Raw genomic sequence first — 16,216 nt, 5'->3', positions numbered from 1 at the left:
ACAGGAGTGACGTCTGCACGACTGTGGTGACAAAACCGTATTTCTCTAGATGGGAACATTCAAGCAGTGGCTAAATCACCTCCAGCTGTTATTCGCCTTCTGTCTGAGGGTGTGAAAGGGCAAGAGCACCTGCTTGCAGAGTGCTGCAAGGAGACCTCACCTTGTTCCGAAAGCCTTGGCTGGAGGTTCCTGGGCCTCTGATGCTGCCGTTCCTATTAGATGGAGGTTGCTCTGTCGGTGCTGTTTGCTCTAAGATCATCTGAGTGTACTTAATTCTAGCTCAGCTGCAGCATGGCAGCATGCAGAGCTGTTGAAAAGAGAGGAGTTGTTAGCATTATGTATGGTATTTATTTAGAGTTGCTCATTGTGCTTGGCGGAGGCTGCCTGGGGGCTTGTGATGAGCACAGAACTACCTATGCAAATGTATGCAATTCCTGGGAATGTGTATAACAGTATAAAATACATGATTAGTCTGAAATTCTTTCAACATACGTGATACCAACCATATCTAAGCTTGTTTGAAAGTATCAGTTAATTTTTTTGGTTTATTATTACTACCAAAATGCACAATGTAAATACATGTGTATACATACCTACGTGTTCTTAAGGCATGTTCAGGAATGCACATCCAAAGAACTCCAGATGACTAGCTTTATGCTCTTAAAATAACATAGTGTCCCAGGGTAATTTTACAGGGTTTTTACTGCTTTGCTGTTTACGTGCATTTCTGAAGACGGTAGGTGAGACTATCATAGCTATATAGAGAAATGGCATTTATTTTCACAGTGCGGCATGACCTTATCTTTCATAAGTGGCATTTCCTCTCAAGATAATGAATACCTTTTTATTTAGGCCAGGCAAGACCCAGATTCATTGTGTCTGATATCTACAGCCCATCAACACTTCATACATTACAGTAATTATTGCGGATATTAGTTTCTGTTGCATTCCACTTGCTCTTTGGATTCAACTTGTTTCAGAACAGCAGAGGGGATTGAGAGAGGGAAAAGGTCACACTTGAGTCTTTGTGAACATCTTGGAGCTGCTGAATGGCACAAATATTGCCACTCCTACAACAAATGTACATTTTATATACGCTTCCTGTATGGCCTCTTCCACAAAGAGTGGGTCACCGTTTTGGCATTTGTCAGCCTAGGATGGAGAGGCCAGCAGGTGTTGCTCTGAGGTCAGCTACTTTTAGGCAAAGGCGAATCTTCATAGCTGATAATCTGCTTAGTTAAGAAGAAAGAAAATTTAAGCGTGAACAGGAGGTTAAAAAAACAGTGTTCCCAATTATTACTTGCAAATATTTACAGAAGGGAGCTATCTGTCATGCTTTGTGTTCCCTTACCCTGGCTCTGTTGCTTGATTTAATTTTGCCTGCAGCATTAGCTCCAAGTGTACTCACCGCATCCCTTGTAATGCCCATCCACTAGCGAGCCTGTGCATGCCTCTGAAATGGAACTCCCAGCCTCAGAGCATCCCATGCTGTGCAATGGAGGAGCAATTCAATACATCTTGTACCTTTGTGGCAGGAGCTAATAACTGAGATTATCTTGGCATATGTTCTGACTTCTTTCCTTTCCTTGCCAAATGGAGATCTTTTATATTTCTGTAGCACAGCTTTGCTAGACAGGCATTCAGGTGCGAGGAAGCTCAGAGGCTTCTAATGGGACCATCAAGCTGTTTCACCTTTTGCCTTGTCAGTCTGCATTTGCTAGAGCGAGAAGCGATTGCAAGTTGCTGGATTGCTTTCCTGAAATGAGTTGCTGTTTGGTTCACTCAGAGAAGATAAACACTCGCATCTCAAAAATATCAACCTGTCTGGCATCTTTGTTGGCAGCCTCAGCAGAAGGGCCAAGGAACAAATGGACCATGTCTAAGATAAAATTGCAGTGCTCCCTCTGGAGTTAATCCTTTCAGCCCAAAACCGAGAAGCACTGATGGGGCAATGTAAGGAAATTTGCAATTCTGTTCCTTCTGCTCTGTCTATTTTATGGATAGACAAAGGACTTGGGCCCCAGATTGATTAATCCTGCCCTTTGCTCTCACAGTAACTCTCCTGCAAGTTTTTACAATGACGATTAAACTGGCGGTCGGCAAACAGAATATGTATCACACTTCTGCTATGCAAGGATGGTTTCTTTTCTGTTAATTTTTTTTAACCCTTGCATACCTTTTTTTTTAAGTAAGGGAAGATATTAAAGATACTGACTGATGGAGTTTTGGATTACAGTCCATTTTGGTAGCCTTCTCCACTTCCCTACAGGAGAAAATAATTAAATAATTTAACTTTGAGAGAGCTGTAAATCTCTGCAGAGCTGGCATGGGATTAGCCTCCATCACCACAGAGGAGAAGGCTCCGAGGAGGTCCTGGGCTGCTCGCTGGCAAACCCCATGTGCTGCACAAGATCTGCCATGGAGTTGCAAGGAAGGACTTTACAGGAGTAGTGAAGGACCTTAACACTAGCCAAACTCCTTGTAAAGAGAAATCAGAAGGTTTTCTGCTCCTTGGATTCTGTGAGAGCCTCCTTCAGGCTTGAAAGAAGAAGCATAGGATTAACAGGCGTAATTAAAAACGATAATTAAGTTGGCTGCTTTGATGAATGCTGGAAAGCTAGAGACTGGGAATGTTGTGGGCAGTCAGACTAGCTGTGGGAAGGAGGAGGAGGGTGACCAGACAGGTTGGAGCAAGAGCTGTGAAATAAAACTTCCAGTTATTTTGAGAACTGATTATTCAATATTAAAAAACCGAGTTTATTGGAAATTTTCCTGCACATGCTTTCCAGAAACTAGATCATCTCTGGGAATGACTCAGATTCCTCCAGCTCTGTTGTTCATTGATATATTTTCACTTTTCTTATGATGTGGATGGTTGCTTAATAATAGTTTTGAGTCTACTTCTATATTGGATGACTCTTGCCACAAGATAGCTGCATGAACACTTCTGGTGCTTTAATGGCTGCACTTAATAGTATGTTGAATCTGATACGTAGAAAAGACTAGAATTGAGTCCAGGATGGCCCACAGGAGCTTGAGTTTTCAGAGAAGACTCTATCAATAACATAAAAGCTTTCTTCAAGTTATGGGTGTGGGGGAGTCTTCAGGGCATCCGCAGTCACAAGCATGTTTCCCCTGTGTACTCATGGTTTAAATACCAGCTTCAGTTTGCCTACAGAGAGCAGTTCCACGGTAACGGTGAGCCTGAGCGCTGCTGCTGCATGGACTGCACCAACGAGAGCATCGTGGCTGGGTGTCATGTTTTACACGTGATAGATGCTGCCTGTGTTACCTCTTTGTCTCTGTCCCTGCTTATCTCAGTGTGGCACAGTTACTAACTGATGCTGTGACGTAGCTGTGCGCCTTCTCCCATCCCTCATGCTTCAGTCTTCTGGAAAACGAGAGGCAAAAGTGTTTGTGCACTTCATATATTTGAATGCCTTCATGTCTCTTTTATCCCTCCTTCCCACACCCCATCCTTTTCTGTTTCTTTATATTTTTGCCATGTTTCTTCTACCTTGTTAGGCACCTCCTTCCCAACAAATCATTAAGCAATAACAAGAGAAACAACAACAAAAAAAATAATCTTGCTGTTTCCTTCAAGTGCTTGCTTTGCATTTGTTGCCTATTTATAGATTATTCACTTATGCCACGGTAGCAGTCAATTAGAAATGTGGTGAATCCTTCCTTCAAGAGCGTGCCAAGAGAGGATCTTTTTAGTTTGCTTACTTTTTTGATGTTTTTTTGCTGGAACCTCTACAGTGTGCTTAAATTCCATTGGGATTTGTTTATTTTTAATATATTATCAAATAAAAGTAGAAGAGTTTTGCTCCTCTTCCAGGAAGTTACAGAAGCATGACCATGGTGTGCAGGGATATTTGATTTGAGCGTGATAAAAATGTATTTTATACATGTCTTTTTCTTCTAGTTGTCATCTTGGAGGATCCTTTACTTTTTCAGTGTAAGGAATGTCTTCTGATAGAGGCTACTGTTAAACACACCACTCCCCCCCCCCCCCTTTTTTTTTTCTTTTTTTCCCCCTGCAACTTCAGCCTCTAAATCCTAGTGTATCTGTAGTACAAAACTGACGAGCTATATTATAATTGTAAATTGTGACTGCCCCTGTGGCCTTGCAAAGGACATATGATCTTTGTGCTTTGTTTTCTCCTTTTGTTGAGCGGGGTTGGTGCTAATCATCTTCAGCCCCTCCTGGGGTGTTGGAGAGGTGAAGGAAGTTTATACTGGTATATCCCGAGCAGTGAGGCAGGAACTGTGGGTGAAACACAAGTACATCACAGGTGAGATGTTGCATTAGACCTACATTAATAAACTCAGCTGGACTTTTGCTGGCTCCACGGGACATGCTGAGGTGTGGAGCTTTGCCAGGGTTTTTGCAGGGAAGCTTGTCTGCAAGGAGGCTGGAAACCGCTGATTTATGTAATACCTGGAAAAGTCAGTGCTAGCGTTCTCCTTCAAGACTGGGAGCTCATCGTGGGTAGGTATGTGTTGGGAGAAGAAACTTTGCAATTTTTTTCTTAATGCTGCTCATTACATATTGCAATGCTGTAATTTTACGTAAGGTTGGTTATGCTTTTACAAAACCAATTTAGAAAGCAAATACAGTTTTAAACTGGGTCTCTGCATTTGCCAGAGCCTCTGCAAAATGGTTTTAGCAGCCAGTAGCTGTACTAGTTTAGGATATTTTTTAAACTTTTTTGTTCCCCCCTTACTGCTCTTTGTTTTTATGCCATGGTATCCTGGCTTGACAACCAGGACAGGGCAGAGTCATCTGGGGACCCAGAGAACAGGTATAAAATTCTAAGAGAAATTGCTGCTTGGCCTCAAGTGTGAATATACCTTCTGTGTTGAAGAGGAGAGTCTCTCTGCTGAACTTGTCTTGCTCACAGTGCTGTACAGAAGATACAAGAAAATGAAGGTACAGGATAAAGGACAGTTACTGTATTTGTTTTTTTGTCTCACCTCCTGGTATAGGAGTTGATTTTTTGCTCTGGACCCTCCTTGGTCAGTTGCATTTAGAGCAGCCATCAATGCAGATCAGCTGTGCTAAGCACACTGTGACATTTGGAAATCCCTGTCTGGAAGGGGAATTGAGCAATGAGCTTCTGCTAATTATAATAGCTATGTTTGAAATGTAATGTTTGCTTTATTGAGCAAAATCCAACTACACACCCAGACTAGAGTCTGGAAATACTCTGGCAGCAAAGGAGACAGGTCATCAGCAAACGCATTCCCAGAGCAGAAGCAAGGGCAATACAAGCATTGCTTTGTCACAGCAAACATTGCACAGTTTTTGTCCGGGGGTTAGCGTTGTTACCTAGCAACTTCCAAGAGTGTTTGAAATTTGTTGGAGACCCTCCGAGGCTTAGGCACTTTACCCTCTGTCTTCTGTTCTGCTGTATGCCAAAAATACACCGGCTATAATTTTGCAAGCCAAGGGTAGCGGTGGCTTAAACGCCTCCTTGACCTTTATTTGAGTTAGCACAACCTGTGCCAGCAGTACTGAGAACCAGGAGAAGAAACCAAACTAGATTAAAATTAACCCAGTAGAAGAAAAGTTTGATTTAAACATGGATCTTCACTTCCCCAATGGCATTTGCTGGCTGGCTTAAAACTATTTCCCTGGGAAGTACGCTGACACGCCTGAGGGCTCCTGTTCGGAGTGTGTTTGTGGGGATAGCAATGAGATACAGTTAGGGACAGGCCTCACAGCACACTCGTATCATTAAAGACATCTTTTCTGAACTACTGCCACACATCACCAGCTGACAAACAGCCTCGGGCAGCTTAGAGGAAGGTACTGCCATTGGGTACTTGGGGGTGCTAAGGTCACGGGGAGCTGTTCAGTAGCCTTGTTTTAATAGTTAGAAAGGTTAGTCAAAATGAACGTGTGATGTTAGGAGACTTGTGTAAAAGAACACCACAGCCATGCTGCTTAGCTTTCTATATTCTTTGTTTCATCCAGTTATAGAGCTTCTGGCTGGGATCTAATCCATGCATAAAACCCTCTCCCTCACCATTGCTTCCGTCTGGGGCAGAGGCTTTCCATGTATACCACTTGTCTGAATTTCTATTCAGATTCTATCTCCTCTGAAAAGTTTCTTTTAACTCATAACCAAGTATTAGTGTTTCTCTCTAAAGACACTGGCCATCCACCTGTGTCTTCAGAAGCATTGCTACCCTTAGGCTGTAAGGGTGTAGAGACCTCTTCTTGGCAAGCAAGAATATTTTCCAGGTATTCAGCTGTCAGCCCACTGGAAAGAAAATGTTCCTTTGTGGTCGGCAGACTGACAGTAGCTCTTTATGCCTTTAAATTAAAAGTGTCACACTCACATAAATCATTATAACAGCACTGTATGCAAACACAGTGCCTGAATCCACAGTAGTTATGAGATGACAGTGAACTGGGGTGAATACCCTTATTCTTGACTTTGAGAAGTGCAGTGACAATGAATCATTCTTAGTGATGAGATGCAGCAGTGCTGACTCACTGGGCTGAAATTAGAAGGGCTTTTTTAGGTAGAGATGTAATTCCATCATTTTTTCTGATGAATGGATTAGAGTGAACATTTTTGTTGACTAATTTACAGACTTCATCAACTAAATGTCATTTCTTTCCCTCTAGCTATCAAACCTAGTTGGAAGCAACTGATAGGGGGAGTACTTGGATCCAGGGAGGTGGTACTGGAAAAATGCGTAGGAAGGAGTGGCAGAAAAGTTCACAATTTGGTAGAGATGGTGGGTGTCATATTGCCACCACTTTCAGTGTTTGAGATTCCCTTTTTCAGGGTTTGGTGAGCGCTAATGTTTGCTTTCATCAAGAGAGGGGTTTTGGAGCTTGAGCTCATTCTGCTGATAATCTGAAGAGGCACAGGAGGGAATAACTTCTGGAGTTAAAATTTTGACAGAATATTAAATAAATGCACAAACATTTGCGGCTCCTTTCCCCAGCCAACTCATCGTCACATCTAATAGCAAGGGTTTCTATTCCTGATAGCTACCGTGTCATCTGCTTGTAGTCTCTAGCACTGCTTCCCAGTTCAAGAAGGTTTAATACAACCTGAAGAAAACATTGTGCTCACCAGATCCCAGAATTGCTTATAGTGCCCATTTTCAGATCACTTAAATAGCAATGAATGACCTGATTCCCAGAGGTGCTACTTTTGTTTCAGAACCTTGTGCTGGTGCCCCTTCATTTCAGCTTTAGGTTCGATCACAGCACAGTAAAATTAATTCTCTTTAGTGTCCTCCAAATGATTTGTATTCCTTGCCCTTTTTGCTGTTTCCCTGTGGAATGGGCTGATACTTTCCTAATATTTTTTAGTTGCACTAATACATTAATAATCTCGTTTTCTCCTGGCAGGAGATTTGCGGTCAACCCTCAATGGAAAGATTTTATGCCAGGTTATCTTTTTGCTGTTGGGTTAAAAATTTTTCTAGGGGAGCAGCAAAAGAGAAGGGAATCCCTGCTACGACTGCGCACTCAGCGGCTTTTCTGAGGCAGGAATATATCTGAGCCCACAAAGAGAGCATTAGTGGCAGAGGCTTTTCTGATGGGTGTTCCAGTGATGGGGAATGACTCCTTTGGAGAGTCCGCCAGCACCCGGCAGTCGCTTGTGTGTGTCTGGGAGATGCTGTACTGGCCGACTGCATAATGCTCGAAGCTATTGGCTTGGCAGAGTTTCATCAGTCAGGCTGCCCTTTGCTGTTGAGGAAGCAGCTGCAAACTCACATTTTTTGTTTGGCAATGTGTTCTCTCCCCAAGGGCTGCAGCACCATTTGATTAGGATGGAGGGAAGGAGACCTACTGCAAAAGTGTATCGTTCCCAGCAGAGCTGTGCTAATCTCTTGGTCTTTGCTCCTTCTTAGCAAGGTGTTGAATGAAAGCATCAAGGAAAAACAGTAGAGAAGAACTGCTCGGCTGTTACCCCTCAATCTTGCCTCAACCTCAGTTGCAGCTCAGAGAGTAAAACAACAAATGCTTGCTCTTGTTTTGAGATATTTTTGCAAATTTAATGCTTTTTTGTCACATGAAACTTCTGGTAACACCTGAGCCCCTTATTTTCCTACCTACCTGCACCTGCCTGCTTTCTTTATAAGTGTTTCAGTCTAGCATAGGACTGTCTGATCTCCGAAGACTCATCCTTTCCTGAATGTAATGCTCTGCATTTTTCCATCTCCCAATTTGCTTTGGTGCTGCGTTCCTTACCTGACAGCATCTGCCTGGGAGATTATGTGAACAGTGTTGATGAAATAGATTTAGAGAAGTTCAGAATCTTCCTCCAAGTTTTACGTTTTATTACAGTTGTGAAGGTCACCTTTGCTTTGAGGATCAGGAAGATTAGGTTACCACCACCTCTGAACGTGCCGGTGCTGAGTTCTGCACTTAATATGGTGCTTGATCCTTTTACCTGAGCATGTGGCCCATCAGGTGTGTTTTGTGTCAATAGTGGCACCTCGTGCTCAGAGATCACCTTTGGTCAAAGATTTTTGAATGGTTTTGCAAAGTGACTATTATCTTTACATTAGAGAGGGAGAGAATAAAGGAGTTTCAGAGAGTTTAGTACTTTGCCCTGGGTCTCTTGGCAGTTGTTAGGCAGAGTGGGAACAAAAGCCAGGTTTCTGCCGCAGAACTATGCAGCTTATTTTAAGCTAGGTCAAGTGACTTGCCAGGAATAAGGATGTGGGCAATTTCTGCTTGAAATCCTATCTTTCTCGTATCAGTTGTTCCACAGTGACTTTGTTTACACCCTTTTCTCAGAGCTTAACCAGTGAGGGTTTGGGGTGATTTCATTATAATAAGCTTACTGTCACGAATTCTTGACATTTGTGTTTCTTAGATGGATTGTGTTTCTTAGAAGGAGAGAGTTCAGCCTGTCCTTGAGACTGAAGAGCTGGAGAAAGGCTTGGTTATTATATCTTTGTCCCTAAATCTTGATAGTGTGTTGACAGGAGCCCGTATCTTGCAGATGTTTTCCCTGTATCTTCAGTCATTATAACTATGACTTCAGCAGTTTTTCAATTTGCAGTATCATTTTTTTCGTTTAGCACCCAAGAGCCTTTGCTTTATTCATCCTCCCCGTTGGTAACCAGCTGATTTTTGTCTCTCACTTGGGGGCGGCATTTCCCTGCTGCACACCGAAGCCGGAGAAGAGTGGTTCTCAAGTAAGTGCCAGCTCTTGCTTTTTTTATAAAAACCACCCTTCGCTACCCTGCACAAAGCAGTAGCCTTCAGTCCCTGGGTGTTGTGTTTTGCCATGATGCCCGGGAGCGTGAGTCCCTGGAGATGTGGGACATCTTGCTCACAGGCATTCTGGTTTCCTGTCTTGTCTGTCCTTGGCTTGGGGTAAAATTTAGAAGGACTAAATTACATGGAAAACCACATAAGCTGTAGCCTGAAACACATGCTTTTCTTTGGGCTGTAAGCCTATCCACGTAATATAAATTATGTCACTAAGTAATGGTCTCCGTTTTGCACATTGCAGCTTTTCTGCAAGTCAGAATGAGTGTTGCTTCACTACATACAAATTTCTGAAACACACAAAAGTTGTTGGGGAATTTTCCCCTTTGCTTTTGGATCAGATGGAGGGCCACCCCCGCCCCCTCCAGTTTTGCTCCTGTAAGATAATACGGTGGTTTTGATGCTTTTGAGACAGCACCAGAGTTTATTTGTAGCTGTTATTTCCCACTTTATAAAGGATGTGCATTTGATTTTATAACCGCGAGAACTTTTTTGAGAACAGCAAAATTGAATCTGTAAAGCAGTGGGGAAATCTTTTAGCAGTGTCTGATACTAAACAGTCTTCCTGATTGTGATCTCAATTGATGCAATTTTGTGAAAGATCAGTAGTTTCATCTACAAAGCATCACAATATTTTAAATTAGAAATGACCATTTAATCCAGTGTAATTTTGTAGTGCGTTTCAGAGATGCCAAAACAATACTATACTGCTAGCAGTCTGCAGTGATGGTGGGCTAATGGGTTGAAGGTGGAAGGTACTGGCTACCATCGTATAAACGGATATGTAACTTGAAAGTATAAACAGGCAAATTCATGCATTAACTGTTGAAAGCTGAATCCCATGAGTGAGATTTCAGATTGAACACTAATGAAAATTTCATTTCAGTTCTCACAATATTTTAATATGCAGGATCACAGTATGCAAATAAACTGAAGTCTAACTGCAAGTGGCTGATGAGTTACTTCTGCCTCCGTCTCTGCCACCCCCATAAGTAAGCTGTCTGTGGCTTTTGTGAAATCAAAGTTTTCCTTCTGTTTTCCCCACAAGTCAGAATCTTACAAAAATATCTTTGTGTGCAAGTTAATTAGTGACTGCAACCTTCTTTTCAAAGTATTATCATGATACTACTGTGTTGTTCCACGTAACTCATCAGCGTGGTGCATAGAGCTATATGCTTTTAGGTTTGATTGAACTGTAAGTGTTGTAATCAATGCTTTCCTTACTAGAACTGTCCGGGGAGTGCAGCCATGTTTTTGCATTTCCTTCTGTATTTCAGCTGCAGCTTTGATGCACTATATTTTACTTGTGTCTCCCAGGTCTGACAGAAACAGGCAATGCTGTGCTTTTTTTCTTTTTTTCTTTTTTTTTCTCTTCTTTTCCTTCCTTCTTCCCTAGTCTATGGCATCAGATAAGATACGCTGCCTTGGACCCTGTTACAGGTCACATCATGCTTTAACCACACTTTAAGGCCATCTAGCCTGATCAAAGAAGCTTCATCTTGTATTTTATTTTGTAAGTGATCAGATAAATAAGTTACTGTGACATTACCCAGGGAATGGAGAGCAGCCAGCACAAGGCAACTGAAATGATTGGGCATGTTAGAACATAGAAGATTCCGTAATTCTGTGATCGGTAGCTGATATATCCTTGTAAATTTAAATTGTGTGTTAACTTTCTCAAAGAGAAGAGGCAAGAATTTATCTTAGAAGTTAATTAATTTGAAATAGCTATTAATTAACATTATACCTAAATTTGCCAATCGTCACACTTGACTTGAATTTGCATACAACTGTTGCATATAAAATACTGCTAAGGGTGTCTGGGGCTTTGGCATGCTGTAAAAATGCCATGTTTTGCAGCTGTGTTACAGCTCTGCCAGGCTGAGCCTCCTCTTCCCCTCCCATGTGGTCGTGCTGCCCTTCCAGCAAGTGGCCTTCCTTCTGGGGACCTGCAGTTGGGATTTAGAGCTGTGAAAGCACAACCCTGGAATAGGCAGCTATGTGTGTTCTCAGATATTTCACCCTGATAAGGAAGAATAAAAATGACTCCCTTTTTAATTTGAGGTACTGAATGTGCTGCTTGTTTCTCTCCCTTGTAAAGTACCTACATTGTATTATGTGACTGTTAAGATAATCATGTTTTTTGATGAAAGCATAAGACTAAAATGATGTTTCCAAATGAAGGTTGTTTTGATTTATCCCCTGTATGCAGCACGCATAATTTTGCTTCCCTAACTCTTTGAAGCAAGCTTTAATTTTATGGCTCTGGCTGTTGCTACTATTGTGCAGTGCCATACCTATGAGCTATTCAATGTGCAACATCGAGGAGTAAATTAATGCAGGTCCACAAAGAGAGTGCTTCGATTTGCTAATTGCTTGTAGAGCAGAGGGTATTGTTGTGTAGAGAAAGACCGTTCATTAGAGATTGAGTAGCTAATTTTTTCCTACAAGTGAGTCTCACATTTGAGCTGCTTGCCTATCGGTCAGGGTAGCTGGCTCACGACCAGCCCCCAGAGAAGAACGTGGGGCTGCTGATGCAGTCAGTGTTAACACCTGCGTTGTAACCACCGGATTGCTTTACTTTCATTCATTAAGCTCTCCCTGACCAGTTTCCTCCAGCGTTGTCAGTGAAAGCTGACTTTTGGAAGGTGTAGAAGATGAATTATTGATGCAGGGAAGCAAACTAAAACAACTCAGAATGGTCTCTTCAGGATCTGAATCAGTTCCTCTCCATTCCTGCTCCTCGTTCAGCGCTGAGCTGCGGCATCCCTGCGAGGCCGGAGCACAGGTTATCATTCCCTTCTGGCCACTCTCTTAGGATGGCAGTAGCATTGACAGTAGATTAGACTATTGTCATGTAAGATGGATGTTTTGAATTGACAAACCCTGCTTTCGGAGGCTTAAAGTAATTGACTGAATACTTGAGAGCATTCTTTTTTCCTGCTTTACTGCTTGATTTTGTTTTACCTGGTTGTGCTGCCTTCAGTAGGCAAATTGGACTTTACATATATTTGTATATCTGATTCTTAATATCTGTTAGCTTATCAGATTTCTTAATGCTTGAGCTCAGTGATCTGTGGGAATTTAACATGTGTATTAAGTAATGAGAATTTCCTTGGAGCTTTAAGTTAACGTTTATGCATCGTCTGAAAATTCAGCATGCAAGCTACTGAGAGATCCCTGAGATACCAAGGTGAATGTGATCAATCAAAAAGCCTGTAAAACAGAGCGGAGCTACTTATAGGTAGGACGTTGCTTTTGCCAGTGCAGAACTCTGGCAAACTGCTCCAGCACCTGCTGCAGATCACCCACCCTTGCCTGCGGGTGCGGGGGTCCAGGGCCCTTGCACGCCATCTCCTCCCTGACCACCTGAAATGACTCGGGTTCATTGCTTGTGCTTTCATTGGCTGGGAGTGGCCAGAGCCAATTGAACCGAGAAATCCGACAGTTCATTCCTGAAAAAGTCTATTCCAAGAAACGGTATTTCTTTCAGGTCTTCCCTGGCAGATGCCCCAAGGGGGGCTGGGCGCAGGGGCGCAGCACACTGTCAGGCACTGGTCCAGGGCCCTGCAGCTCCTTCCTTCCACGCCTGTGGTGGCTGACAGCTCCTCCGATGCATTCTTGATTAAGTGAGATGTGGGGATAAGTTCAGAGCCTAATTTCTTCTTCATAATTAAAAATGTGTGCATCTGCCATGCTGCTGGTGATTAGGTTGTATTTTCTTGTGGCCTAGAAGGAACATGGCAGTGAATCACTTTGCAAGCAGCTGTCCTCTAACAGCTGAGCTAGGTTCAATATTTGATTTAAGCTAATATAAAGTCTGGGGTAGGGCTAATGTTTACAAACTAGATGTGATAAAGCATTATCATCTGTTCACAGCCAGGCGAGAGCAGGCACAGAGGACCCCACTGCAAGTTTGGGCTTTCGCTTGTGCTTCCACATCTGCCTGCGTAGGTGGGCACGGGCAGGAGGGTCCCCGCACCGGCTGCGAGCACATCAGACAGCATCAGCTGTGCTGGGAAAGCCTCCTTCATTACAGCTCTATCATTGTAATGGCTCTCGATGCATTAAATATGTCCCTTCTGCTCTTCTGTGAGAGTTGTAGTCAAACTATACATTAAAAATCTTTTAATCTTCATGAATCATTTCTTCCAGCAATCTAGTCAGTTTAGTTGCTGCTCTCTGGATTCCCACTAGTTAGCTACTCTTTCCCTTTGAGATGAGCTGCCTAGAAATAAATGCAATGAAGAAAACCTACTTTCTTATCCGGTGGCTTTTCCAAATCATCTTGATCTGCTGTTACCGTGCTGCTGTTTCAGACTTGCTGTCCAGGTTTGCCTCTAGGTTGCTGTGGGATAGCAGCTTGAGAGGTTTGTACTTCGTTATTTTCCCCAAGCCATATTCTATATAAGGTAAATTATGGAATATTTCCTGCTTGTATTTCCGATTTCTCCCATCCCTTTGTATTATTCCTCTCTTGTCTAAAATTTTCTGCAGCATCCTCCTGAAGTAAAATGTGTCAGTCTTTTCTATGCTTTTTTTTTCTGAATTTTATCAAGCTCTTGTACTTTAAAATGCTCTTATACCCATTTCCTTAAACAGGTTCCTATAGTGTACTGTTGCCTTAATATTATAAAGAAAAATATTTCCACTGTCAAGGTGACTAAAGCTTGGCACAGTGTGGTGGGTTGACGCTGGTTGGATGGCAGGTGCCCACCACAGCTGCTGTGTCACTCCCCTCCTCAGCTGGACAGGGGACAGAAAATACAATGAAAGGCTCATGGGTCAAGATAAGGACAGGGAGAGATCACTCACCAGTTACTGTCACCGGCAAAATAGATGCAATTTGGGGAAATTAGTTTAATTTATTGTCAATTAAATCAGAGTAGGATTATGAGAAATAAAACCAAATATTAAAGCACCTTCCTCCCATCCCTCCCTTCTTCCCAGGCTCAGCTTCACCCTGTTTTCTCTCCCTGCTCCCTGCCAGTGGTACAGGGGAACGGGGAATGGGGGTTGCAGTCAGCTCATCACTCCTTGTCTCTGCTGCTCCTTCCTCCTCAGGGGGAGGGTCCTCACACCCTTCCCCTGCCCCAGCCTGGGTCCCATCCGTGGGGTGCAGCCCTTCAGGAACAGGCTGCTCCAGCCTGGGCCCCCGCGGGGTCACAAGCCCGGCCAGCAAACCTGCTCCAGCCTGGGCCTCTCTCCATGAGCCCACGGGTCCTGCCAGGAGCTGTTCCAGCGTAGGCTTCCCATGGGGTCACAGCCTCCTTCGGGCGCCCACCTGCTCCGGCACGGGGTCCTCCATGGGCTGCAGGTGGGGATCTGCCCCCCCCCCCCCCCCCCCCCGTTAACCTCCCCGGGCTGGGGGCACAGCTTGCCTCTCCATGGGCTTCCCTCGGGCTGCCAGGGAATCCCTGGTCTGTTGCTGCCCGGTTTTCTTCCTCCTCCTTAGATCTGTTGTCCCAGAGGTGCTGCCACCATGGCTGATGGGGCTCAGCCTTGGCCAGTGGTGAGTCCATCTTGGAGCTGGCTGGCCTTGGCTCCATCGGACATGGAGGAAGCTTCTAGCAGCTTCTCACAGAAGCCACCCCTGTAGCCTCCCTGCTACCAAAACCTTGCCATGCAAGCCCTAAATACCCAGGTTGCTTAGAGAGGTTTTGAAGTTCACCTCCTTGGAGATACTCAGAACCCAGCTGATCCAGAGCCCTGAGAATTCTCATGTAGCTGCCCCTGCTCTGGGCAGGGGATTGAACTGGCCTCTTCCACTCGGAATTACTCCATGATTCTGTAGAAGTATTTACTAACAGGAGACTTAAAGGGAAGAGGCGTGACCCTCAAATTAATCGTAAGCGAATATATAGTTCTTAATGGCTCTTTACATCTAGTTTAGAGTAGGCCAGTAGTTCCCATCTAAAGGTCACTTTCATATAGATAAGGTTAATTGATATACAGAAAAGTTGGGGTTGTTATTGATCAACACTGTTCAGTCTTGGGGTGTTTTGCAAAGGCTGTGCTAGCATCTCTCATAAATAACATCTCTGAGGGCATGTTTTCTTGTTCTTCTCCATGTGACTCTCCTGGCTCTAGCCTGCTGGTATAATTCTACCTGATTCAATAGTAGTGGGGAAAAAAAAAGTCTTTCCCAGGTGTCTGCAAATTTATAGTTTCCTGATGTTTCAGCATCAAACTTGATGATAATTTTGTTTTTTCTTCTCACTTGCTTGTACATGCGGTCCGTGTTTGGTTGGGACTGGCATCTCCCGCAGTGTTTAATGAGTGTGTTTCATTGCCCTGTGCCAGGTCCCAGGCTTGTATTAAAACCCTTTTCATCTTATTTGAGTGTCTGTTCCTTAAATAATGTCACATCATCCCAGGCCCTGCACAGCAAGAATCTGTAACTTTTTCAGTTTCCGCTGAGCTCTGAGGCTGGGGAAGTCTTGAACTGTTTGGTTGTTTGTTTGCAAAATTGAACTTCTGCTGTGCTGATCCCTAAGACTGTAATTTTATTTTTTGTTTGCTTGCATTTCAGTGCAGTTAGCCTTCAAAGCTCAATTTTTCCTTTTCATTGTAATAAACTACTTGCTATTTGTCTCTGGTTTGGATGTAGTACTCAAAAGAGCCATTTCAAGTGTGGCGAGAGATTGTTAGAGGGACTCAGGAGGGTTTTAATATCTGCTTGAATTTACGTGAATTAGTTTGCAGGAAAGTTTTTTGGGTTCTTGTCTTGTTTAGATACATTTTTAAAATTAGCTTCTCTGTCATCAGTTGTGGCTATTTCTTAGGCTTTCCACTAACCAGAGAAAGGCTGATTGCAGGCTTGCAAAGTGTTGTGAAAGAAAAGATGTGGGAAGATGTGCTCAAGTAGTCTATGTGGCTTCTCTTAGCCGTTACCAAAATACCCATTTCATTTAAAATCCTTTTTCATAAACAAAACTCTAAATGATCCTCCTCTGA

At 43.3% G+C, this 16,216-nt stretch overlaps 1 protein-coding gene across 2 annotated transcripts in view; it reads left to right on the top strand.

Moving 5' to 3' along the window:
- The window catches only part of MAD1L1 (mitotic arrest deficient 1 like 1), a 380,536-nt gene that overhangs the window by 170,771 nt on the left and 193,549 nt on the right, over positions 1-16,216 (top strand). The window contains exon 1 of one of the 2 annotated variants that reach the window (XM_055805553.1): positions 11,896-12,047. The exons of the other annotated variant lie outside the window; for it this stretch is intronic. Coding sequence (XP_055661528.1) covers positions 11,928-12,047 — 120 coding nt within the window. The 5' untranslated portion in view covers positions 11,896-11,927. Of the gene's footprint in view, positions 1-11,895; positions 12,048-16,216 lie in introns of those variants that run through there. 2 annotated transcript variants of the gene reach the window in all.

Source organism: Falco peregrinus, chromosome 5 (genome assembly GCF_023634155.1).
Source record: "Falco peregrinus isolate bFalPer1 chromosome 5, bFalPer1.pri, whole genome shotgun sequence".
In the NCBI taxonomy this organism is placed as follows: Eukaryota; Metazoa; Chordata; class Aves; order Falconiformes; family Falconidae; genus Falco; species Falco peregrinus.
Note: the sequence above shows the minus strand (reverse complement) of the source record. Positions and strands in the feature narration are given on the sequence as shown.